The sequence below is a fragment of the Pungitius pungitius genome, chromosome 18 (genome assembly GCF_949316345.1).
Source record: "Pungitius pungitius chromosome 18, fPunPun2.1, whole genome shotgun sequence".
Lineage (NCBI taxonomy): Eukaryota > Metazoa > Chordata > Actinopteri > Perciformes > Gasterosteidae > Pungitius > Pungitius pungitius.
Genome location: NC_084917.1, coordinates 8,296,477 through 8,324,168, shown reverse-complemented (window position 1 = coordinate 8,324,168; position 27,692 = coordinate 8,296,477). Strand labels below are relative to the sequence as shown.

General features: G+C 43.4%; 2 protein-coding genes across 5 annotated transcripts in view; both read right to left on the bottom strand.

Annotated features, from left to right (window-relative positions):
- Positions 1-606: 606 nt before the first annotated feature.
- The window catches only part of LOC119226493 (rab GTPase-activating protein 1), a 49,189-nt gene continuing 22,103 nt past the window's right edge, over positions 607-27,692 (bottom strand). For all 4 annotated transcript variants that reach the window (XM_037484527.2, XM_037484528.2, XM_037484529.2 and 1 more), the window contains 13 exons: positions 15,217-15,330; positions 13,646-13,720; positions 13,052-13,177; positions 12,699-12,842; positions 12,168-12,209; positions 11,824-11,952; positions 9,777-9,869; positions 8,705-8,815; positions 8,151-8,255; positions 7,478-7,561; positions 4,679-4,750; positions 3,475-3,675; positions 607-3,259 (listed from right to left, as the gene is read on the bottom strand). In XM_037484527.2, coding sequence (XP_037340424.2) covers positions 3,137-3,259; positions 3,475-3,675; positions 4,679-4,750; positions 7,478-7,561; positions 8,151-8,255; positions 8,705-8,815; positions 9,777-9,869; positions 11,824-11,952; positions 12,168-12,209; positions 12,699-12,842; positions 13,052-13,177; positions 13,646-13,720; positions 15,217-15,330 — 1,419 coding nt within the window. In that variant the 3' untranslated portion in view covers positions 607-3,136. The remainder of the gene's footprint in view (positions 3,260-3,474; positions 3,676-4,678; positions 4,751-7,477; positions 7,562-8,150; positions 8,256-8,704; positions 8,816-9,776; positions 9,870-11,823; positions 11,953-12,167; positions 12,210-12,698; positions 12,843-13,051; positions 13,178-13,645; positions 13,721-15,216; positions 15,331-27,692) is intronic.
- On the bottom strand, positions 20,617-26,138 carry LOC119226538 (probable G-protein coupled receptor 21). The gene has a single exon (XM_037484620.2). The coding sequence runs from the start codon at positions 25,607-25,609 to the stop codon at positions 24,419-24,421; it is 1,191 nt and encodes a 396-aa protein (XP_037340517.1). The 5' UTR covers positions 25,610-26,138; the 3' UTR covers positions 20,617-24,418.

Below are 27,692 nucleotides of genomic sequence, written 5' to 3'. Positions count from 1 at the left end.
TCGGTCGATTCAGTTTTGGTCACAATAGCGCTTTTTAAAATGAGTGGCTGACATGCCCTCGTGTGTGGCCTCCCACACCTCGTGTGTGTCCTCAGAGATCCTTCACACACACCAGGAGTGTTGCTCGGGCTGAGTATCGAACCGCAATGCTCTTTAGGTCCTTCAACATTTAAACTTTTTTTTTATTTTAGTTTTTACATACTATACAACTTTTTTGACAAACTAAACCATCACTTCTTTTAGGACTTTCTTTGACATATTTCTTCTATGAATTGTTTTGTCTGTCTTTAGACAGGAAATATGTTGACTCTTTCATTACTTTTGTTTGACATACTAGAACTTAACATACAAGAACATTTTTTAGTACACTATGACTTTGCAATAACATTTTTTCAATATAAATGTAGTTTTTTAATCACCTACTATACCAACACTTTTTATGATGTACTATATTACAACATTTATACTATATTACATTTATAACTAGTCATGGCTAACAGATACTGACCGTTTTATGGCATGATTGAGTTTTTGTATCACGATGACTTCTGTAACTTCTGTGTGTTGTAAGATCTTCTATTAAAAGAACAAGTCAAGCGGCAGACATATTGTGTTGATATCTTTATATTGAAATTCATGAAGTATACACAATGTATCCTACACTAAGAATTTCCACACGTTGATAATGTTTTTGTTGGTGGATGATAACGCTACGTTTTGGCATTTAATTCACCAAACAGCGGTCCGACTGAGAAGTTTGAGCAATATAAACATTAAAAACAAAACATCTTGACACAAACAACAAAACTTGTGGATTAATAGCACAACAGCAGGTTTGAAGGTACAAGTAGGCAACGTTAGTTATAGTTACACTGTAGAAAATCATAAACAAAAACGGAATATTCTTCTTTTTTTTAATGTTCGTTATATACAACCCAGTGCCTTAAGAGGGACGGCCCTTTTCTTCTTCATCTGGACCTTTTCTCATTCGTCACCAGTAGATTTTAGGCTAAAACAAAAAGCAGTTCTTTCTTGCTTCAGTTTAATCTGATTAGAGAAATATGAATAGAAATTTAAATATTGTTGAGCCTCTTTTCCAGTCAGCGAAACATGAAGACGCAAAAACATCCACACAAGCAAGCACTCTTTCAACAGCCAAACCCCTCTGGACTGATTTAGAGTGTATTTCAGTTTGACCCCTGCTTGACCCTCCGGTGACATCACTCTCAACTCCTGGCACTGATCCACGCTGAAGGTGCAGTGCTCAGTATACACCATTTCAAACCTCTCAGGAACTGACCAACTTCTGTTTCATCCGTATCCCTCCTGTCCCGCCCCGTCCCAAAGGTGCTGCTGCAGAGCCCGGCGGAATCACCCGGAACAAACACCAGCTTTACATCACGTAACTGGACCCGTTTCATTATGAGCTTTTCGTCCCACGGCCAGAAGATGCACCAGGAAATCACAAGCCAACCCCTCACCCACAGAGTCATGCTATTTGTGCCAATTGTGAGCCTCCCATCATTTGTTGCATCATGTAGCCTTCTCCAATCATCACTTGCATACTGTTGCCTCATCCTCTTGTTCCCATCGGTCCACAGCGTACCTTCAAGTCACACATTAACCTCTGACCTCACAGAATAGGTACGTTTTCTTTGTTGATCGACTACAACGCTTCAGATGCCATTGCCACAGCGTATAAAGACACCCATACTGCCTTTCAGAAACAACATCTTGCTCTTTTATATATTTCTATTATAAAGTGATTTTTTTTTTGTAAAACAGTGTAATTCTTATTTTTATATATAGTGGTAAAGAGATCCCAAAAATCAGAAGGAAGTATGGTAAATACTCCACTAAGCAAAGTATCTAATGTGACCCTGACGGCCAAGGTCAAAGGTCACAGAGCAGCTGATGCCAGAGCAGGGAGGGGAGGGGTGTTTGAGGTGTTTTCAAGTGCAGCGGGAATTAAAACCTCCTGTGAATGTTGGTAGTTTTCCTCAAAGGGACGTTTAGGGTGCGTAACAATCATGGCACCCCTGTGGCGTTTACTACATACATACATTCACACATACATGTAGAGTATGATGGATGCATGTAGAGTATGATGCATCCAGAGGCTCGGATGGTTTGGAGCAGTTTTTTCTTTAGTTTCTTTGTGCTTGGACATCCAAATCAAACAAACCTCCAGCATGTTGCATCGTCCTTACTGTAGATTCTAAATATTCATATCCACTGGTGTCATCTTCATCCACCCTCACATCAAGCTATGGTCAGCAAACCTTTTCTGCAGCATCATTTATGTACATATTTGAACATTAAAGGACAGCCAGACTCACCTGCATGCACACACACACACACACACACACACGGACACACACACACACACATAACCTTAGTGCTTTTTTCTTCCCCTTGGAGTATCACACGCTGTCCGTCTTTGTTGTACACACATTATAACATTAGCTCAGTCAATTATTTATGCATTCAAAACACACATTTTTTTTTACAGTCTGACAAAAAACAAAATCTGCGTGTTCACGCGCACACACACACACACACACACACACACAAATCAGAAGAGCTCCGATTTGAAAAGGTGTCCTTTAGCTCTCGTACCTTAAACAAGGATTTCACAGGGAGCGGCTGGTTGGTGCCGGTAGTGAGGAGGGAGGGAGGCAGCACAGCCACCGTTCAGGTGTCCTACCTTCCTTCTGCGGGTCGTCAACGTCAGCAGTTCAAAGACAGAAATAAATGGAGCACGTCCTATTTTTCTTCTTTTTTGAAAGTTATCCTACAGTTTTCTTTCTGTGACCCGTGGAAGCACATTGTGTCTCTGGGGGGGGGGGGGGGGTTGGAGGAGTTGTACTTCAGCTTATTTTTCACGCCCTCGCATCAGCTCGTCTGACTGTAGTAATTCAGGGTGAACAAGAGAATATATGGATGGGTGTAAGGGGGAGGAGGGAGGGGGGGGGGGGGGCAGACACGAGCAACACAGTCTGTAGTCATGGTAATTTCTGGAATTTCAGGGGTGAATGTTGAAGTCGGTCAGTCCCGGCGGGTGAAGTTAAGCGAGTTGCTCTAATTGCCAGACGTGTCTGGGTAAAGCTGGCTGGGGGGGGGGGGTATTAACTGGTTAGGTAGTCTCCTTGCCCTGGGCCCCTGTGGCGGTCTTGATGGAGCTGAGCGTGCGGTTGAACCAGGTCTTCTTGGCGGCCTGCACTTCGTTGAAGGCCAGCCCCAGGTGGTGCTCCAGGTCCTGGTGGGAGAGACATCCATCACACAACAGCATTGAAACAAACATTTCTTCTCCTCTTAATGAGGAGCGCAGTGTATGCCGTCTATAATATGTGGTATCATCCTGATATCCTAATATTCCAGCTTAATATATCATAGTATAACTCCTGGTATCAATAATCCCTTGGATTCATGATCAATTTTCCCACGTTTATGGATATCTGGCTGTTAGCGGACCTGGATTTTGCACTCCGCCTCAACCAGCTGCAGTTTGGTCTGAGCCAGTTCCAGCTCCATCTCTCTCAGCTGGTTCTTCAAATCCTCCTTCTCCTCATCGGCCTCCTCGGCCCCTCCAGCTGTGGCCCGGGTCACAGCAGCCCGCACCCGACCTTCTTTGTTGAAAAGGCTGCTGCACCTCTCACAGCCATCCACTTTGGACTAGACGTGGATAAGAGAGGAGGTCAGAGGAAAAAAAACAGGTTGCTTTTTTTACACCACAATCACATATTACACTGATTAATATCTGTACTATGGCGTTTATTTTATATATGTTTTTTAGGTCTACTCCTGAAGATGGATATTAGAACCTGAGCTTTCCGAATTGTCCGAAGTACCTCAGGTCATATTGAACGCTGTGTTCCTTAGCAACAACAGTTGACGTTGCTGGTTGAGATATTCCATAACACTCCCACATTTCATTTGGATTAAACTGTCAACTGAGTTTGAAGCCAAATAGGGATTGGACGCCACGTTTCTGTGCTCATCGGTGCAGATGAGGAAGAGAGCGTTAATGAAACTGCAAAGCACCGAGGCTGAAAGTGTTTTTGTCATCACTCGAAATAGACTCTTAGTGAATAAGTGTGTCACTACATTATGTCAACATGTCTAATTAACACCGTGATTTAAATGATCTGTTATATGCTGCCACTCACCCTTCCCCTACCTCAATTATACTCGTGATCGCTGACAGTTATATTGCCTCTGCTAGACCATAATGATTAAATAATAAAATGGACAAACAATGATATAGTTGAAGACATCGCACACAAGACCTTTACAGAACTCGTCCTTTTGTGCGTCCTCGGCCCTGACGGCGCTGTTTGCCAACATGGCCTCCTGCCCGGCTACAGTCTAAACAAACACTTTCTCAGCCAAGTGTGCAAGTGCTGGAAGCAAGATGCTTTGCCCCAGAATCTTTGATTTCACTGCCAAGCGCGACAATGGGATGTCAGGATAGTCAGTCCCCCCCCCCCCCCCCTCTCATACCTGCAACCATCAGGATGCCAGAGATCTAACCGGCTCCATTGGTATCGGACACAGAGGAAACCGCTGAATCTAATACGGTCACACAGTGTTTCGGAGGGTCGCGACCCGACGTGCAGCGACTCTACAATGCTGGAAGACATTTATACATTTGTGTGTTCGTGTGCGTCAAAATTACCCGGATTTTCTCAAGTTCTCCTCGGTTGGCAGTCTGTTGTTTCTCCAGTCGTTCACTCAGCTGGGAGCAGATCTACGAGAAGCAGACACAGACACAGACACGGCTGTTCACCAAGGACCACATAAACGCTTACCAGTTGGTTTTTTTTAAACAGCCATTTTAAAATTCGTGCTTCTCCTGATCCCAAGCCGGTAAATTAGTCTCTGTGGCAGAGGGTCTGTTACTGATGTCCTGGGTGCAGCTTTCCACAGCAGGGATCAACGGATGCACACAAATGTGCATACTTAACAAATCTAATTTTCTCCTATATATATATATATACACACACACACACACACACACACACACACACGTATAACCCACAGCTACAAACAGACAGTGAGACACACAGACACACACCCACACACTTGTGCTCTGGCTCGCAGATGAACAGAGCGATCGATGGGACATGAGTCATTCTAACGGGAACATGGGGTCATCCCACCTCTCTGTAGACGGGCGATCTGTGTCTCTATCTGGTCCCCGTGGCACACACTGTACGTCTTTATCCTCCTGCTTTGGAGATCAATCCATACACGTCTATCTGTGTACCTCCAGCCGAGCACGTACCCAATCGCTCTCCTCTCCGACGTGCCTTATCTTCTCCTCCCGTCATCCCCTCCTTATTTTACTTTCAACTGCCATTACTGAACTCATCCCTCTGCCTCTCCCTTCATCACTACCGACTACTCATCCCCTCTTGATCTCACAGCTGCCGCCCGGCTCGTTTACTCCGGTCTGCTTGCTCCTAAACTAGAGGTACTCCATGGCATGGTGTACATCCTCCCACTTTGTGAAGCTTTAAATTGAGCTGCAAGCAGTCTTCAATCATTTCCCCCACCCCCCCAACATTTTAAGTAGACACCTTCATCTCTCAAGGCTTCCATAATTTGTAGAAGGGTTGCATAAGATGAGGTCAGGAACTCTCATTGCTTTATTATCTAAAACCAATATATGATGGATATTTGGAGGAAATGAATACATATCTTTTAGATTATTTAATGTTTCCCCACAGTATTGTTTGGCCCTTTTTTTAACCAATTCTTTGATAACACTGCATGCAAGCAGTTGGTGCGCTGAGAATGACGTACACTTTTACGTTATACCAAACATTTTAGCGTCTGGGGTAAAAATATTTTGAAACAGTAAGAAATAAATAGAACACACGCAGGGCCACATGTCACTGTCCCTCTCAAGTAGCCGGGAGGCCTGATTGCATCAGGCTGCGCTCCTCCACCAGGGATAACAACACTCGCCTCTGTTTTTAACTTTACCATTAACGGACTGGAGGGGCAATTAGCCCACAAAGCCCATTACGGCTCTAATCCCACAAAAAGAAGCGGGGCATTCACCGCCGTCTAAATATGAAAGCGCTGTTTGAAGTATTATTAAGAGTTATCTGGCTTGGAGAACAACGCCTGGGCCTATTTTGGGGCATTCCTCAAACTTGTCGGTCCCAGAGGACTGAATGCAGCTTTCCTCCCTCTGCTCTGTCCGCCACATACTTCAGTTCATTTTCTCCCTCTCGCCATCCATCAGCCCCCTGATTCCCTGTCGCAGAAATAACAAAAAGCTCCGTTTTCACACTTTCACACTGCACACTAGCAATCAGAAAGCTGCTTTTACCCGCGACGTGCACACAAGAGCCCCCGACAGCTCTTTTTCAGAGCTGACGTCAATATTTTTAGTCTCAGGTGAAGTCAAGATCAGTTTCTAAATTAGTCATGGTGCTATTTCTGTTTGCCTCCACAGGGAGTAATAAAAGCTGGATTGTTGCATAATGTCTCCCTGCTGATGGTAATAGGACTTTATCCAAGTAGGCTTATATTTAAGCATTAAGTGACAGGGTGAGATCTGAGAGGAGAGAAAAATTAGGAGGGAGGGGAACTCAAAATATGCTCACGGGTTCAGCTCAAGGCCGTTTCCTAAATTTAGTCGTTTCTCAATGAATGCCTGGAAACAGACTGCGTTTGTACTGTCGTTGGATATTTATGGCCAGTCCACAGTAATGGAGCTTAGTTCTGAAGAGACAAGGCAAATAAGCTCATGAATAAAATAAAGAGTAAAAGAGAAACAAACATCCAGAGTTCAGGATGAGACAACAAACACAAAAAAACATCTATACACCATCTAACCATGTATTCTTGTGTATTAGATTTGAGTTCATTTTAAATGAATTACACTAATATGTTTTCATTTTGAGAAGAACTTTTTGTAATTACTATTTAAATAAGGATTATCATTTTGAGATATTTTGGAGTATTTAACAACAATAACTTGTGTGGTATGTTGATGGTATTGTTATAATAGAGAAATTATTTTAGGTATTTTATAAGAATTAACTTTTTAAGATACAATCGTGACACAAGGATTTGTGAGGAACAACTCTCGGCTTATGTATACTTATTAGGATAGAAATGAATCTAATTGTATATATTTGTGTCATTTTATAGGCTGCTGGGAGTGCAGTGGTTAAGAGGATTGTAGTAGAGGTTGCGATGTTGGAGCCAAACAGAACTTAGTAACAACTAATGTGTTCAAAAAGGGGAAACCAGGGAGGGACAGCAGCACTTTAGTTTCACTTCTCTAAAATGGACCTGAGAGAAAAGAGCCACTTCAATAGTACGATTTCAACAGCAAGGCTCATAGTATCGTATGTATGCCAACTCCAATGAATCAACACTTCATTATTGAAGTATGTGACTTCATTTCTGGGCTCAGATGATTCTGCAGCACATGGTTCAGGAAAAATGTACGTACCTGCTTGTATTCTCCAATAATCGAGCCGTTCTTCTTTATCTCCGATTCGGACTTATCGAGCTCCCTTCTGCACATCTCTTTGAGCTGTGGAAACAAAGCAACCCACATAGTGTGAGGATGTTGTAGGGCACAGAGACCAAGGACAGAAGCAGGGTCGGAGGCCCCAGAGACCATGCGACTGCTGTGACAAGTGAAGAAACCAGAGAACGGTTTTGGCAGACTTTACGCTCGGGGCAAAGTCACACCTTCAACACAACCTCTGTTCAAGCACATAAATCATTCACAGCTACGCATTCAAGAAGACGGGACACACGTGGAGGTCACTCATGAACAGGTCTGTTCATTGAGATTCTTCATCAAAACTCAAGAAAATCAACATAGAAAAAAAAAAAAGAGACATCATCATCAGTGAAATAAGATGCAGCGGACTCTGAGCCGTATCTTTAGGACAGTCAGGTCATTCACAGCCTGTCACATTAATACTGCATACGTCCTACCAGATTCCCTCTTGAGCCCAGTGACAGGCAATTTAAGCGGGATGAACACAATACTTCGGATCCTTCCTTGACCTGAGAATGTGCAATAGTGCTGACGCTTTTCCTACCATTTGTAACTAAGATCTTTGAAGCAAAAGATACATCAAGGTGAAAGGTGTCCCGCGGCTTGCTCTCACCTGTGCAGATTCTTCTTCCAGGCGTCTCTTCTCGTCCTCAGAGTCCACCAGTTTCTGTTTGGTCAGCAGCAACTCTTTATTCAGGGCGTCTGCCTTCTCCTCAGCCTGACACACACACACACACACACACACACACACACACACACACACACACACACACACACACACACACACACACACACACACACACACACACACACACACACACACACACACACACACACACACACACACACACACACACACACACACACACAACCCAATGCTGATGAGGTCATTGAAAGTTACACTTGCCCTACTTTTTCTTAGCTTTCCTTCATGTGTCTTCCTCTTAGGGAAACAACACATCACACAAACATTGACATTTTACAGTTGTGCAAACAAAGGATATGTTACAGTTGTGTTTTTATTGCCAAAACGCACTCGCGCCTGCTATCTTGCTCATACAGAAGTGACAACTCATATATTTATGAATATGTGCACATATCACACACACACACACACACACACACAAACGCACACGCACACGCACGCACGCATTCTCCTTAGCTTACGTTGTCGAGGTCTCTGCGCAGGGCTATCTTGCTGCTGACAAGCTCGTGAGCCAGGTCGTCGTTTTCCTGCTCCAAGCGCATGTTGGCGTCTTGCAAGCGACGGTTCTCCCGCTGAGCCGAGGGAGAAGGAGAAGCAGGGGCGGGAAAGAGATGAAGACAAAGGAAAGATGACGAAAAAAAGAGTGGGACAAGGAAACGTATGAACAGAAATAAGTCAGGCGACATGAAAGAGGAAGGAAAGTGAAGCGGTTACAGAGTTAATCATGAAGAGTTGCAAAAGAATGTGTGAGCACATCTTCTATCTTAGTTTGTTGTTGCAGTAGTTATAAAGTCAGGGTTGTCTGTAATGTTTAACTGGATGTCTTCCATAAAGACACGTCTGTAATTGAAAATATCCCAAACATTCACATTTCTGGAGACAGTCTTTTCATTCTGGGAATACAAGTCTACTCAGATAAAGATAAAAGTCTGTTTGAAGGGACTGAATCAAACCAACTGGGAATCTGGGTTTAAAGGGATTTAAAAACAGAATTGCATTTGTAATCATTTGAAATTTGCCTTAAACTTAGTGTAATCTTGTGGTCCCAAACCGACATGTGTTTACTTAATGAAGCTGTAGATTCATTGTTGAGTGGTAAGGATGGACATGCAACAATATGATATTGATATACCATTTGTTAGAAGCAGTTTTTAAGAGCAAACAAAGCAGAAGTTCAGTTGCTGTAACGGATGATTTGTTTCTGGATACAACCAACCGGCCACCAGAGACAACTTCTGACATCTACAATTAATGGTGCCATGTACCTTTAATCTCCTAAACTAGGGCTGTCGAGGTCCACCGTAAACCAAATATATATTTATATACATTCTGATGAATGGAAACCCAGAGTCAGAACAGGGTGGGGGTATTAACACTATGTAGTTTCAACATGCACTACTAACATTTTCACTATCCACACCAAACTAAATAACTAAATAAACTAAATAAATATGAATTAAGACAACTATTGTTGCAACTAATGCGTGTTAAGTGTATGCTAATTTCATGTTGAATGATGTTATGTATATTTACCTCATATCTCTCGATGGGGGCCTCTTGTTGCTCCTGCTGCTCCCTCAAGGTGTGGTACTCCTTCTCAAATTTCTTCAACTTTTTCTGGCTGATCTGTTGTGCAGCGAGGGGAGAAAAATAAACTATGTTTGGTACTCATCAGCTGCATCATGACAATAATACAGTTTGTGTACAATTAAAAAATAAACTAGCCTAAAGCTGCCATTACCACCTTTAGTGAACAAGCACACAGGATTGATAAACCCGATTGAGGCGCTCTTGAAGTCAGTCCTGCATTTGATGCAGATTTAAGAAACAGATTCATTTTGCTACTGTTATTACTGTGTGACAAGGCGCTATATTGGGACACATTCATACCTAAAGATGCAGTTTGCTTGCACGCATGCACGCACGCACGCCAACTCATCAACGGGCCTTTCACCGTCCAGCTGCTGCCTTCCAACAGGCTTTTTTCAAAAGAGACGACTGCCATACGGGCAACAACTCGCTTGTCCATTCTGCGGATTGTAAAGCTTTTTGTTACAGCTGCAACATCAACGCAACGTTTGCCAGTGCATTCACGCCTGCATGTTGCTTTCTCAACTTTCGTATTATACAAAAGCAGATCAAATGATCCAACACCTGCCCGCCACTCGTCACCTGATGATGCTTCTGCTGGCAGAACTGTACAGGAGGCCATCCAATGGGCACGAGTGGCCTCGTCAGTCTCATTTCTCATTATTTTTCCTCAAGAGACGTAAACAGAAATACACCGTAACAATGGAAACTGCACAGGACGATGACTTTCATATGAATCCCAGAACAATTTGCATATAACAACTTTAGAAGTCAAAAGTTTGGCAGACGAGAGGAGAAAGGAGAAAGTAGGTGTAACGACTAAACACTGAGACGGCACTAATGACCCCGGTTTGACGCTGAGACTGTCTGCTGAATACATTTTCTGACCCGACTGTAGTTTGCCGCATATTCACGTTGTAATTATTCAAATAAGTATGACCTCTGACTGAAATGACAAAGTAAAGAGTTTTCCCCTGAATGCCACGTACTAAAACTAACACAGGCACAACCATCACTTTACGATAGCTGAAGTACGGACACAACGACTTACTTATTCCATCACCTCACCATTTGTTACACTCCGTTCCTCCTCTTGATAGGAGCACTTTAAATTTGATTCTGCTTTTAGAGTTTTGTGCTTATTGTACCGTGAGGGTGATGAAGCTGGGGAAGAAGGAAGTGGTTCAAAGGGGCAAGGACCAGGGTGTTTGACCTTAACCTCTTGTACATAAATAAAGTATTTTAACAACTCCATGTAACCAATAAAGATTTTCATCATGGTGGGCTTTTCAGCTTCAAGGCGTACATGGATATATCCAATGGTCTAAAGGTCATTCAAAGATAATTATCCAAACTTTGAATCCTGTTTAAAACATTCCCAGCACCACTATTGTTGTACGCGTGGCACAATGATTTCGTGGTACTGTTTTCTTTGGCCACATAATGGGCTGGATATAAAATTGTAGGTCACTTTGCATTCATGTAACTACATGCAGCTACTTCATTAGAGTTGCCTCCGATTATGTTCAACTCTTCTTTTGTGCTGGATTAGTTGGTGTGTGTGTGTGTGTGTGTGTGTATCTCTCTGCTGTCGAAGATGCTAACTGAACCAAATCGTTAAAACAAATCTGCCATGTGTGCCAATTAATATCTCTGCCTAAAGTTACCTTCATAGTCAGGAGCTCTGAATTAGGCCAGTCTGTTGAAAACTGGTCAGGACTCAAGGGTAGGTGTGTGTGTGTGTTTGGGTGAAGACACATGCAGTACAGAGAGGTATGCTGGAGGTGTGTGTGCTCAAACTTGATTTACAGTTCAACAGTGGCCTCTACTGGTATATAAGTAGCACTGCTAAAGTTTTAGGTATTATTTATATATTACTGTTTACTGAATGCATTAAAAGGGAGCTGAATGCAAAGTGTCAGAGGTTTGTATAAGCAAGGCAGGGCTGAACAACTATTGTTAATAGGGAGGTATTCTACTCTAAGCTCACCTTAATACTACAAGCCAGCTCCATCAGCTTCTTTGCGTTCTCCTCAGATCGGTACCTCTTTGGGACCGGGACACGAAAGAATTTGAGTGCACCCTCGAAGTCTGTGTGGATCAGATCGTCCTTCGATGTCTGAGAAAAAGGAGGGAACCAATTCACACAATCTGGACGAGGCTCCGTGGAAGCAGCACAACCCTCAGTGATTGACAGCTTTCTGAAGCATTTGTGATACAATAAAAGGTTTGTGATAAACTAGCTCAAGTGTAGAAATATGATATGATAGATAAAAGTAAGTCACAAATAAGGCGAGAAGTTTTAACTAGCATTCATTATGTGGGCTACCTTACCTTTAGTAACGCCAAGGCCACATTGAAGATCACACTAATGCCCTGAAAATGAAGACACATTTTCTCATTGTAATGCTTTATAAAACAGAGAGCAATGAATAAATTAACAATACTACATTAGTGCTGCAGTAGATGCATGTATTTTAATTTGCTGTGCCTCCTACTCTCCCTGGCAGATTATCTATTATTATGTCGAAAAACCCTCCACAGAAGTTTAGGACTTTGCTGACACTCCAGTTGTCTTGGCTTGCCTTCTTGAGGTCAGTCCCTCCCCCCCCCCCCCGACGTGTCTGATTTGAAGCAGCTTTTCCTCGCCGTAATCGGGTCTGTTCATCATACCCTGGATCTTGAACAGTCTCCCAGTTCCTGCTGCTGTGAGGCATCATTACAGCATCACGGTTCCCTGCATCATTCAGGTGATTAAGTTCCCTTCAACTTTCTTTTCAACTCCTTTGGGGCTTTTGGTGCTTGAATTTGACAAACCTAGCTGGTGTGGATTGCAGCAGGCTTGTGTAGTGTCTCATTACCAACCTCACACAGTAGCAGGTCGATGATATGGAAGACCATGTACAGAGGGAACTTGGCTGTGAAGAGCGTGAGGAACCACTGAGAGGCATACATATGAGCCTCCAAACCCACGTTCAGGAAATGGTTGTACAGGTCTGGTATATATTCCTATTAGGGAGACACAAAGTCAATGAGGGAGGAAATGAAGAACAATAGCACAGAGAGGAAGAAGGAAGGGTGTGGGAGAAGGAACAAGGAGAGTTACATTAATACATTAATAGGCGTAATGAAGACAAACTAACACTTTTCTTTCGACCAGCTACTGCGTAAACACGGTGATGTAAGAAAAAATCACTTCAGATCTGAATCACGCGTACCTGCATGAGCCTCTCGAGCTGGAAGAACTTGCAATGCAGATCTTCAAAGTTCTGCTTGAAGAGGTCCCTGAGCCCGTAATCAAACATGATCTTGACGAGCACACTGAAAGCTTGCTCCTCTGGCATCTGAGGAGCACCAGAGAATTAGTCATTAGTGCCTCCCCAGGTTTCAGGAAGGGAGGTTAGTACTTGACAGCTTTTTGCATGTAACACTACATGAACGTGATAGATTACTCCTCATAATGCTGCATTACATTTTTCATTTCATCCATCAGCTTCTAAAAATATATGGCATTGTGTGTCCACTAGGAAGCAGCGTTGACATGTCCCAGAATGAGAGGAGTTCTTAATGGGAAACCACACCAGTTTGGCAAATGAACAACACATGATCTGTTATTCATTACAAATAATAATGTCAGAGGCCAACAGATACCACCTTCTCACGGTTTCACCACAGTGACAGTACATCATGCCTATCGCGCTCTACTCTGATGGTACTGTGGACAAGTCTCTAAGACATTCACAAACAACCCAATGAAATCCTCCGGCAGGGCGGGATATCAAAAGGATTGATCGCTGATCGGGTGAACTCACGTGCAGCAGCAGCACAGCGGCCAAGAAGGACTGTCCCTGGCAGTAGCCGATCTCCTCATCGTAAACAGAGTAGGCCTAAAGGAGAGGACAAAAACACGCAGTTGGCAGATACACTTTTGAGATGATTCACTGTGGAATGTATCTCTGTGGTTGAATGCTGATAAAACATGTTTGTCATGATTAATGAACATTTTGCTTTGGCGGATGCCGCCCGTTGCTGGTCCAAACCCAGATTTTTTTATCCAGGGACATTAAACAGTATGTAAATTCAACACAAAATCAAGTGATGAAATGCATTGTGAAAGAGAGAAAAACAGAGTACAAGGCCAAAAAGCCCCGGGTTAAGCAGCCTAGGACAAGATCAGCGTCCGTAAAAACTCAACTTAAGGTAAGCAGAAGCGGAGAATTACGGCTTAAGCTACACTGGAAGCTCAGCACAGCTTTACATAAGCAAAACAAATTAAAGAACTTAGAAATGACACACATATATAGATATTTAAAGCCTAATACATAATACTAGCAGACATTTTGGGCCACAAAGCCATTTATTTATACCTTACACATTGTTGAACGCACACACGCGCACACACGCACGGACACGCACACGCACACGCACACACACACCTGAATTATTCAAACGCACCCGAGGAGGCGCTTGTCTGGTAAAGAGATTGATGTCCTCACCTGAGTTATACATAATGAATGAAAGCAGTGGAGGAACTACAGCCCAACTGTTGTGTGATTATGGAACTAAAAAGTCTAAGTGTGTGTGTGTGCGTGTGTCTTAACTATACATGGTGTAGTTGTGTTTTCTCATTTACATGAGAAAGAAAGCAGACACTTCACTGTCACGCCCGTATATTAAAGTCAGCTGTGCAGCACGAGTAGTTATGTCAGCACTTTCCGCATGCGTGCGTGTTTCAATTGTGTCCGTGTGCTGTATTTCTACACAGGCATTGACTGAACCCGCTGAACCACCCTGAAACAGAGCATCTGTTGATTTAGCAGTGACAACTTTCTCCCCTGCTCTGAAAAGGTTGTTCCGTGTTGTATTGTAAAAGCCATTTAAGTCCTTTACATAATAATTTGCTGTGTAACACAGGGGGACATTGGATTCTCTTTCACGTGCAGAAAGCCATAATTAGCTCCGGCAATTAACCCTACGGCTAACAAAAAAAAAAAGACAGCATTTAGTTATCATGATGTATGTCTTTACAATAAATTGAAAAAGTAGACCGAAGTTGTGAGGTATTAATTAATCACTTCAATGGGTGAATTTGGATTGCAAAACCAGTAACACGGATAGTCAATATTTAACCACCACATTTTTAAATGTATTTGTGTATGGGATGGATTTTAACTTCATGCAAATTCCTCAAAATATTTCCCTATAAATGTTGAAAAGCAAATTCCTGTATGTGGATCAGAGAGGACACCACAGTATGGGGAAAATAGTAGTTTGTCCACTGATTCATGCTTTTTTCTTTTTTTTGTGAATTTTAGGCTGGCAACAAAATACCCTCCGGTGCCTTTTAAAACCAAACAGCCTCTTGCATGTGTGGAAGCCCCACCTTGCAGATCTTGTACAGGGAGTCCTGTCCATCTCCTCCGGTGTCTTTGAAGTAGTCATGAGCCGGGAATGTCCTGTTAATGTCCCTGGTAATGGCACTGTCTTGAGGAGACTCCTAATAAGGAACAGGCGGCGGGGGGAGACAAAATGGTCACAGTGAGTAAAAGGAAGTAAAAATTATGCATTCATTCCAAAGCAGGTTTTATTGGACAACCAGTAGCAGCGGTCATGTGGTGGCAACACATGGCTGAGATTTACAGTGTAGGTCAGGATGAATTACTGGCAGCACTGAGTGTTCTTTTCTGCAGCACGAACTGTGCATCTCTCCGTGTATCTTCACTTGTCTTTTTCTGACAGTTTGAGTTATTTTTGTAGTTAACTTAAAGTGACAAGTAATTATCAGCTCTAATAATAGACAGTAATAACAGCTTTGAATAACAGCGATGAAATTGCTTTGAAGATAATAAGACCAAAGGCACGATATGCAATCAGTGCTGAGAAGGTCTCGGGTACATCGCCCTACTTCAGGCGAGGAGGTCATATGATAAAAAAAACAATGAAGAGACACTTTCTGTTCTGTACAACAGCGGGTGGATAAGAGGCCGTGCGGCTTTCATCGTCGCTTCTTCAACAAACGCCGGGCCTTTGGAGAGCAACGTGGACAGATGACTAGGACAGAGAGCAGGAGAAGTGTGCGCGCGTGTGTGTGTGTAACTACGGATACACCAGAAAAAGAGAGGCGAATAGCCATCAGCACTATAACGAATGTCATGGGTGTCGTTTTTCCCCGGCAAAAATTGGTGTGATCTCATTTGGTCTGAGTGGTGCCACGGGCTGAAAGGAGAACAACTGCATGCAGTACACAAAGGAGCCCGGTGAAACATATCACTCCACTCCGATGACAGTCACACAGCGCACACACACGTAACAACTCCACTCGCAAGGATTAATCACCCCTCATTTCATTATCGACGCTCAATGCATTTGGAGCAAAAAGGCCTCCAAAAAAGAAATCTCACTCCAAGACGCCCAAAACGGCCATTACTTGACAAGTCAAACACACATTTTAAGATATCTTGGCGGGAAAGTGGCTCTGAAGTCATGTTGTGTGTGTAATACAAAGACGGGGCATTTGTTTAACATTTAGCAGAAACCCGTCATGGCATTCGTTGCGTGGCCTGGTGCTGCGACCGTGCTTCTATACCATCGGTGAATAATGAGACATTCGGCGAGCGCAAAGGAAGGTTTCAACTCGTCAGCAGTAACTCACAATTATGCCTCACTGAGTTCATGTGAAATTAATGTCACACTCCATTGATCCATTTAGGAACTTCTCCCATTACACATTGGGATATTAGATGAGTTTTCAGCATCCTGTTTGCCTCGCTCAATGGCATTTTTTAAATCCTAGCGATAAAAACCCATCCTGCAAAACCATGGCCAAAGAAGATGTAAGTTCATACAGAAATCCCTTGGATTGAATCAAAGTTTTTCATTTAAACCTCTTGTTTACGCTCTCCATTTCTGTGCCCCTCGTGTCATTGCCTCTTTTCTCTACTATCATTCTATCCCAGCATCCAAAGAGGAGGAAAGTCAAACCCCCTCCAAAAAATAATGAGTTCAAGAGAAAATGCAGGAAGAAAGGGATACTAAAACAAAGTGAGGTAATGGGGATCAGAGGCCAAAAACAGGCCTCCCATAAATAGCCACCACTGTAAAAGTGAACACAAGCGATCCAGAAATCTTGATAATGGTACGGATGTATTTTAAATCACGGGGGCGGAGCTTATGCTACCAGTGTGAAGGGCGCATTACACCGAGCCGCAGTTTCTCAGTGAGTGATAAGGATCCTTGTTGAAACAAGCACCACTTAGCCTAAACTTATCTGAAGTGCTGAGAGCACGTACAAAGACCTCTGACTTAATGGCCAATTAGCTTCCTTTCTGTCCGTCCGTCCGTCTATTTAGCTAAAGCGAGGATTGGAATGAGGGTAGCGTGAGAGGAGACAGAAAACATATCCAGTGTCTCATGGCGGAGTGTGAGAGCAAGTTCAAGCAATTACCAGAGGCAAAGCGGGAGGGAACGAGAATGCTAAGGATAGCGCATCTCTGAGGAAATGTACAAAGAACACAGTGAAAAGGGTTAAAGGTTATGACATAAGTGCTCTGGTTTTTGATTGATTCTGCAAGTTGTCCATGATCATAATCTGCAAAAGGCTTTGAGAGTGTATCGATTAGATCAACATATTAAAGCATTGGTATAAAGTTACAGAGCATCTGAATGAGAGCAAAACATTTTCTTCCTATGAACATAAAATGAAAACCAGTCACTGGGGGCAGAGTCTCAGAGTGTGTGTGTGTGTGTGTGTGTGTGTGTAAAGCTAGGAATAAAGTACCGGAGTAGGGCTTCCGTGGGAAGGCTGAGTAACTAGCCTTCCATTGTTTATGTTCCTGATTTTCTCTGACTCAACACAATAGCTGACATGTCATTCTGTTATTCTTTCTCCACCGAGATGCCGAGGGAACGCGGTGTGATACTTATCAAGCTTCGCACAAACCTCGTTACTCAAACAACAACAAACATAAGTGCTACGCTTTGAATATTTTACTAGATTTAGATTGACTTTGGAGGGGCAATAGTCAATGTGACAGTGAACTTTAATGGTTTATAAATAATTACTTAGAGCCTTGACTGAGGCTTCCATCATCTACATCTGCGTTTTTACTTCCTTTACTAACAAAGAAAAAAATAAATATAGTTCAAATCAGCCGTGGGCCCTGATACCTACTTGGATGGTTTCTCTTCCATCAACCTTGATCAACTGACTTCTACAATTTTGAAATCCAACTCTTCCACTTGTCTCCTGGATCCGATTCCAACTAAGCTGCTTAAGGAAGTTTTTCCGTTAATTAGCACATCCCTACTGGATATTATGAATCTGTCTTTGTTGACAGGACATGTACCACAGTCCTTCAAGGTAGCTGTAATTAAACCTCTTCTGAAGAAACCTACCCTAGCTCCAGAGGTGTTGGCTAACTACAGACCCATCTCTAATCTTCCCTTCCTCGCTAAGATCCTGGAGAAATCTGTCGCGAATCAATTATGTGACTTTCTACAAAACAATGCTTTGTTCGAGGATTTCCAGTCAGGATTTCGAATGCATCACAGCACAGAAACGGCACTGGTGAAAATTACAAATGATCTTCTACTTGCATCGGACCAAGGACTTGTATCTTTTCTTGTATTGCTGGACCTCAGTGCTGCATTTGACACCATCGATCACCGTATCCTGCTGCAGAGACTGGAACACTTGATTGGCATCAAAGGAACTGCACTCAGCTGGTTTAAATCTTATTTATCGGATCGATCCCAGTTTGTGTTTGTGAACGGTGAATCATCGAGGACCACGAATGTTGGTCACGGAGTCCCACAAGGTTCTGTGCTTGGACCGATTCTATTTACCCTGTACATGCTTCCTTTGGGCGACGTTATCAGAAAACACCGCATAAACTTCCATTGTTATGCAGACGATACTCAACTGTATCTATCGATCAAGCCAGAAGACACCAACCAACTTGTTAGACTTCAGGACTGTCTTGGAGACATCAAAACCTGGATGACCTGCAACTTCCTGATGTTAAACTCGGAAAAAACGGAAGTTATCATGATAGGCCCAGAGCGCCTTCGAAGTCAGCTGTCACGTGATACAGTCTCTATGGATGGAATTGCTCTGGTATCCAACAGCACCGTCAGAAATCTTGGAGTTCTCTTCGACCAGGATATGTCCTTCAACTCTCATATAAAGAAGACTTCAAGGACTGCCTTTTTTCATCTACGGAATATATCAAAAATCAGGAACTTCCTGTCTCAAAGTGATGCAGAAAAACTAGTTCATGCATTTGTTACTTCTAGACTGGATTACTGTAATTCTTTGTTATCAGGCTGCTCTTGTAAATCGCTTAAACCTCTCCAACTGATTCAGAATGCTGCAGCACGTGTATTAACAAGAACTAAGAAATGGGATCATATAACTCCTGTATTAACTTCTCTGCACTGGCTTCCTGTTAAATCAAGAATAGAATTTAAGGTACTTCTCCTCACCTACAAGGCACTGGCTGGTGAGGCACCGTCTTATCTTAAAGAGCTTGTTACACCGTATTGTCCTACAAGGCATCTACGCTCCATAGATGCTGGGCTACTTGTGGTTCCTAGAGTTTTAAAAAGTAGGATGGGGGCCAGAGCCTTCAGTTATCAAGCTCCTCTTTTGTGGAACCAGCTTCCACTTTCAGTCCGGGGGGCAGACTCGGTCAGTTCATTTAAGATAAAGCTTAAAACGTTCCTCTTTGATATTGCTTATAGTTAGGGCTGGCTCAGGTTAGCCTGGACCAGCCCTTAGTTAAGCTGCTCTAGGCTTAGACTGCCGGGGGACTTCTTAGGACACACCGAGCCCCTCTCTCACTCTCACTCTCTCCTCCCACAATCATCCATGCTTTATTAATGTACATCACTAATTAAGCTTCTTTCCGGGAGTTTTTTGTGCTTTCTCGCCTAGCAGGTCTCCGTGGATCATAGTTTCGTGCGGACCCCGGTTCTGACTCCTGGCTCATGGCTCTGCTGACACCTGCTGCTGCCATCATCATTACTTTAAATATGATTCATATTACTGTCATCAAAAACCAACATCTTTCTGCTCTCCCTCCCCACAGAAGCCTCTGTGGATGGTGGTTCGATCTGATGGAGGTTGTCCCTGCAGTGGTCCTGCCGTACACCTCTTCTGCTACTTGCAATTACTTGTATCATTTCAGTTAGAGAAATTGAATGTATTGTACATCTTTTACATTGTTGATTCTGTACACATGACATCCATTGCAGTCTGTCCATCCCGGGAGAGGGATCCCTCCTCTGACGTTCTCCCTAAGGTTTCTTCCCTTTTTTCCCCATTGAAGGGTTTTTTTCATATTTTGGGGAGTTTTTCCTGTGCCGATGTGAGGGTTTCGGGACAGAGGATGTTGCATGTGTACAGACTGTAAAGCCCTCTGAGGCAAATTTGTAATTTGCGATTTTGGGCTATACAAAATAAAATGAATTGAATTGAAATCAGTGATTTCTTTACAACAACGTGTAACGGACAGAGCACGTGCACAAGCTTTTTGTTTCCTCACCTTGGAATCATCCCTCATTAAATCTCGACCGTCTGTCTCACCCTGCACCACTTTTTTTTGCCATTTGTGCAACGGTAAGCAGCTTCAGCACGAGGAGAGCAGGCAAAATATGTATCTGTTGAGGACGGAGATGACAGACTGAAAGACACTGCATGAGGGTGGAGAAACTGATCAAATAAATAGTGCCTGTGTTGGTACAAGGGCAATCAGCACAAAGGAGTTTGAATACATTGAGACAGCATCACGTTTATTTGCGCAGTACACATACATGATGTAATACCACACAGGCTTTTAACCCCACACAGCATCGTGTAATGAAGTGAAAACATTTTAAAGATTCACAGGGACTCATTTTCATGACATATTTGGCCTTTTGTGTCATTCACGTCAACATTCTCCAACAATAAATGCATACAGCTTACAAAAACCTAAATCAAATTCAACACCCACGACGTATAAAACATGAGTTTGTCATGATCAATACAGTAACATATATTACAGTGTATACAGTGGCTTAAACTTTCTCACGATGCCCTTTTGTTGACTGAGCAATTTTCCAGTGACAGATATCACATGCGGATAAATTCTTCGAGAAGTTTCCGCACCAAGGATTTTTAACCGTGGTCTTGTTTTAATGTGATAATAATCTGTTCCTCAGAACAGCGGCGTCATAAGCCTGCCATTAGTGGTCTAGAGCCTCTCAAGACAACATTACCAAGAAAATCAGATGAAAGAATACTGTTACATTGCACTACAAGCGTGAGGCTGTACTGGCCACTGGGGGTATGGTCTACAACAGCCAACCAGTACGTAGAAAACAATATGTTCAAGAGAACACTTGTGCGCCTCAAAATCCATGTTACAGGTTGCATCAAATAAGGCCCCAATCATCGCATTCTTATTTCCGAATAACATCAAAATACAGTTACAACAAACTCAATGTTTACTTTGGTCCACATGTGCAGTCTTGTTCCTCTCCCTGATCAGACTGTTTTTAACCTACGGATGGATTTGTAAACCAGCCGTTGTTCTTTCTAACCAACGTGTCGCTGCACCTTCACACAATCACCAGTGTTCATCCCTTCAGAACAGCTTTCCTCTTCCCACAACGTCATCTACTTGACCAATCGCAATAGACAGCAGAACAAGAGATGGTCGAGTAAAATAAAACGCATCTCCTTAGAGAATCATTTTAATGGGTAGTCGAAACCAGAGTTTACAACTTTTTACAAGTAAATAGACAGAAAGTAGGTCATTTAAAAAAATATAACTTCTGCAGCAGATGGAGACATTCAATTCGCCATTTCTGCACATGATTATTTCCATACAACTTATTTCTGAACAGGAGACTACGCATCAAAACAGTACTTGGCAACGCTTCACGGATAACTAAATGCACTGCTTGTGAATCTACCCCCATTGTACCTCATCTCGAGGGAAGTGACTTGCGGCTAACAAAGCGATGAGAATCTGTTAGCACCGACGCCAGAGCACCGTTAAATTCAGCGAAAAGTCGCCTCCTAACATGCACACACACACACACACACACACACACGATCACCAAATCAAATAAGTTAGAAGACAAGCAATAACAGTTCTGTGCCTTACAGAAGATAGGAACTATTATTGCGTTATTGAAGTGTAGCTGAATTAACAGTGACATTACCTAACTGCAAACAAATGGGACCCATGTTGTCATGTACTGAGTGCGGGATGGAGGCGGGCTGACGCACACATCCAGTCCGTGCCCTTCCCTCTAAAAACAGTCGTGGGTCTACAAATTAAGCCCTGCGGAAATGTAAGGAAAAACACTTTTCCCGACAATTCATGTTCATTTGTAGATCAAGGCAACAATATATCACTATATACGGAGTAACAGTCAAAACCATGACCACAAGGCATCACTGTGCCAACACAGTGGTGAGCTACACAAAGCTTTTGTACATTCTACAATATTCTTACATCTGATTTTATTTCTATCCAAGAATGTCTGTTTTACTTTCTTTGGTAAATTGGATAAAACATTTTAAAGTGATCATATCTGCATTTAAGTAAACTGACATGAGGGTCAATGGTTGAAAGACGTGATAATATCTCATCTTTGAGTACCAGAGAATTTGATTTCAGCTGATCATTGATCCTGATGAATGTGAAACACATCTGAAGCGTGAAAAGAACCCACAAAACTACTCTCAGGGACCGGTGGGCCATGTGTCTGCTCCGTTAACATGAGATCTACCTGTGTTTGCGCGTTTGTTGTGTGTCCGTGTGTGTGTGCGCACACACACACACGGACACACTTCAGGAATGCAGGGACAACAAATCAGTCACAGCACAATACACCTGGAGGACTGCCCAGTCATTTGGTTAAGTGCAGCTGAGGAACACCAGATTAGATTTGTTCTTTATGTGCTAATGTGCGAGTGGCGTGATTGGTTTCTAATGGGTCACGGTGGAGGCCGGAGAGAAATCTAGTCCGTCATTAATTATGCAAAAATGTCATTTCACGACGGAAATAAAGAGTTTATTCTTCTTGGGATTTGCTCACCAACACATAGGACAGACCAAAAAGTAAATGTGATCACTCTTGTGTAGAATATAGTTTGTTTTTTATTATTATAGCTTTTGTTTCTGTGTATTAGTCGCTATTTTGTTTGTTTCCATTGCATTATTATTTCATATGCAGAGCTGCTTCACTTATCTCCTGCAACACGTCACTTTCTTTTTTTGTCTTTTCTTGTTTTAGTTCATTAAAAACGGTTTGTCTAGTTATTTATTTTCTGTGGACCCCGGGTAGAAAAACAACCTCATTGTGGAAGTTATTTGGAATACAAATAAATAAAAGTAAAGTAACACGGTAATTATTTGCAAGAATCTCTAATTATGAAAACCCCACATTTATATCTTTAAGATTATTCCTCTAAGCAAATTCCAAGGAGTCAGGATCACAGTTCAAGGGTCATACTTCTAAGAACTTAACGCTTTTCTTTCATCAAAGCTTTGAAAAAATAAAAATAAATGTACCAACAATAAGTTTAAAATAAGTATAGAAATACATCCTTTGTTCGTCTTCCTTTACTTTCGTCACAAACGTAATTGTGTTTGTTAATCAAAACAGAAGTGCAATGAAACAGATTTGAATAGAAACTAAAGTTAGCTTATTGTTATGTTACAACCAAGATGAGCAGCTTCTCATGTTATATATATATATACATATATATATATAATTTATTTATTTATTTATTTATTTATTAACAGCATGCTCAAGGTGAGAACCCTACACTTAAATACACCCCATCAATCAGAAAATAATAGCACAACAGTCTGAATGCAAATGTTGGTGAACCGAGGTCTCAATGTCGACAAACCAGAATCAGTCCAGTCAATGCAAACACACAACATCAAAAGGACATTCCTTTCCATTTTCTTTTTAACAGACTAAGTTCAGTCAACAACAAGAGGCCCAACAAATACACAAAATAACTGCAGCATCACTTGAAGTATTTAGACACAGAGGGTGAGGGCATGATTGTTAGTTTTCTTAAGAACCATTGGCAGATCACCTCAGCATCACTAAACCACCCCAGTCAACTTTAGTTCTGTTTGTAACCGTCCTTATAAACAATGCAACCCTTGTTGTTAAACAACCACTTGTTATTTTCGCAAAGGGTTCCCATTTAAGGAAACCTAAAAGGTGCAAATGTTCAACCTCATTTAGAGTTCATTTATTTCTTTTTCTCCTCCTTTCCAACAAGAAACTCTGCTTCCTCTTTAAAAACACCTCGCAAGGCCTTAAATTCTCCGTCAGGGCTTTGCCCTCGAGTCCTTTTCTCTGTCTTTGCCAGCCCCGGAGCGTGCAGAGGACGCCCGTGTAACCTCCAAATGCACCACAGGCAGCGGCGGCAGATCGACACCTTAATCCAGCTCTTTGCGGCACGCCGATGCTCAAAAAGAGGATACGTGTGTTACAGCCATCAAACCGGGTGCCTTTTAACCAGTTCGAATGCCAATTTGGCCCAAGTGCTCTCCTCTTTGTGGGCTCTACACGTGACACGTCGTGCCAATTCCTATTTCCCCCCGACCGTATCCATAATCCTGTCCTCCACATCCTCTCTCAACCGAACAAACGAAAGCCTTTTTCGTGCTCCGGACCCCCACGCCGCCGCCGCGCTGCAGACAGAAGGAGCACAGGCGTTTGAGGCCCTTCCTGAAGGCGGAGTTGGAGAGGCTGTAGATGAGGCAGTTGCAGAAGCTGTTGCTGATGGCCAGCCACGTGGTCAGGAACGAGGCGGCAGGGTGGTGGTAGATCCCGGCGCTCTCCAGCAGAAAGTAGAGGATGTAGGGCAACCACAGGATGTAAAACACGCTCGTGATGCGAAACAGCACCATGGCGTAGCGCTTGTCCGGGTACGTCGACGTGGGCTGCTGATACTGCAGTTGGGATTTTGGTGTCTGCGCCAAGAGGGAGCACCGCCCCTGCTCCGCCGGGCCCTGCGACTGTTGGGGCCGGTAGCGGGCGTGGCGCTCGCTGATCTCCCGGTTGTGCTGCCTGCAGATCTTGAAGATGTTGACGTAGGTGAAGCAAATCGTGAGGGCGGCCGGCGCGTACAGCAGCGCAACTATGAAGGTGGTGAAGGCCGGGGAGGTCCGCCACTCGACCGCGCACCACTCCACCACGTCGCCGTGGTAACCGGGCTTCCCCCAACCGAGAAAGGACGGCAGGAACACCAGAGCCGAGTACAGCCAGATCAGCCCGATGCAGCACCGCACTCGACACGGCGTCACCAGGGAGGCGTAGGTCAGAGGTCGCGTGATGGCAACGTAGCGGTCGACGCTCACGCACGCCAGCGACACCATGGAAACGGATTTCAAAACGGACACCAAGTAGCCGAACACCTGGCAGGTGAGCCTGGGGTCGAGTCCCTGGAGGCGGTGGAGGAGGGAGAGCGAGGGGAACAGGCAGCTGACCCCCACCAGCAGATCGGCGTACGCCATGGTCTGGATGAACGCGCTGGTGGTGTGCTGGCTGAGCAACGGGGCGCAGTGAAACACAAAGATCACCACCAGGTTGCCAAAAATGATGAGGACAGCGAGGAGACATATGATGGAGACTTCCAGAAGGCAGGTGGTGAAAACCTCAGAGTAGCTTATCGCAAGTAGGCAGAAAGGAGAAGATGCGCGCGACGGGTCGGCAGAGGTCTGGTTCAGTGGATCCAGGGAGGAATTCATCATCACGGACAGGAATAAGCGCCTCGTGGGTGGGGGCCCTCGAGGGTACGGGGTATGGTTCAAAGTGCCCACTACTTCAACAAGTGAACGGCTGGTTCTGACAGCAGCTGTGTGGTTTCAGTCCAAACAAAAAGCTCCACGCTGCGGTTGGGCGACGAGCCTGCCGCCATCTGCCATTTCAAATGCAGGCGCGACGGAAAGGACAGAGAAAGGTGAGAAGCTCAAGGGGTAGGGGTGGGAGGGATTATTTTACACGGATATACAAATCCAACCAGGAAAAAACAAGATAAAACGCATAAAAAAAGAATGTATTCCTTCAGCCCTTTCCAGTTCAGCAAACTTCCCAGCTGCAGGCACAGAAGGGAGTGAAATGTGACTTTGTTTAAAAGGAATTCCAGTGCAATCTATGCCTGAAATGCCTCCGCTCCCTATAAAGTCAAAGATGTCTTCAACATCTGCTGCAGCTGCAGAAAGCACAGATTGAAGCCCTCTTTTACCGCACAGTAGTAGTCCGCACAGTCACAGCTTCCAGTAAAAAGACATCACGGTTACGCTCGTAACCTGCCGTGCACGTGAATTGCGGGAAGGAGACAAGTGGAATGTCTCCCCTTTAATCCGACCTCCTGCCTCTGCTTCTTCTTCGTCGTCGTCCACTTGTTTGTCGCCTCTTTCCACAACTCGTCCACGTCCGCTTGCTCTTGTCTCCTTGTCTTTCTGTCCTCCACAGTGAGATCGCAGCAGACTGCCGTGAGCCGAGGCGATGAAGGCGGTGCGCAGGGCTTTTTGAAACACACATACAATCACACCTCAGCTGTTGTTTCTATCCAGAGGAGCAGCAACTGTGTCTGGACTAGAAAGGAGGTAGCAGGCATACCGATGCTGGGAGAACCCCCCCCCTTGCCCCTTTGTGTTCATTTATCCTCCTCTGCCGTCTAGCTGTCCCTCTCTCTCACTCTGCCTCTCTCTCTCTCTCTCCCTCTCTCCCGCTCTACAGAAACAGTGGCAGTGAGGCCCCTCCCCCTTTCTCTAGGGCTTCAACCAATGATAAACTGTAAGGGCACAAGGCTGGCCTCCTTCCCCCACCCTCGCACCCCTTCCTGGGTTTTTTTTTCTTTCCCTATAAATTCAAAGAATTATAGGGCAGTGTTTCTCATAATCACCCCCAGATTAAAATACTCACTGTTCAAATAAGTAATATTAAATGTTCATTTCTCTCCTGATTCAAAATCTCTGCAGTCTCTTACCTTATTCCCAAAAGATAAAGCATTTAGAGCTATACGAATGGATATTGTCTTTGCTTTTACCTAAACAAAAAATACATTGCTGGGTGCAGTTTACAGGAACTATTTATATCATTAATAATTAAAAAAACAAATAAATTAAACCAAGGCCATACAGTACGAGACAGCGGCTCCCCTAAAGCGATGTGTGTGTCATGTGATGTTGACTCCTTCACATACAGCCCTCACTTAATGCTGCACAAAGATTATGCACATAAGTTATGTGTGTGTGTGTGTGACATTATAATGCTTCTGTAAAAAGATTGAAAAACATAAAAGCTTAGGAGACAGATTTAGACATGAAAACACGGCACAAGTAATTCAATTTGCACACACAGCCTGTGTCTAATTACCAGCTGATTTACTAAAACATCAAGTAATCAAGCAATTAGCAACTGGGTCTGGCTCATAGGTGAAAACTGCAAGTGAAGTAGACGTTGAACATTGTTTTTCAATGGTTAAGCAAGGTAAAAGATGAAATTTAAAGATGCAAAAATTGATATTCATTGCTATAAAATAATAAAAACTGTTATCAAGCTGAAAGAACCTCTTTAAAATTAAACCAATAAAAAAGGACGTCAAATGATGAATTTGCTATTGGCAAAGTGCATTAGTCAGATTAAAGTTGAATAAACACAACAATGAAAAGAGATTATCTCATTAATACTTGAACACTATTTTCCCACAATATGCCCTAAATACAACATCACACTCAAAAGTGAGCTCATGCTCACCCACAGTACTCCGTACTGGTGCCTTTTAAGTCGACCGATAACAATGGTCCTTACGTAATGCAGCATTACACA

What these genes read in the sequence shown, in the direction of transcription:
- LOC119226538 (XM_037484620.2), bottom strand. Translation starts at nt 25,609, where the DNA reads ATGATGAATTCCTCCCTGGATCCACTGAACCAGACCTCTGCCGACCCG.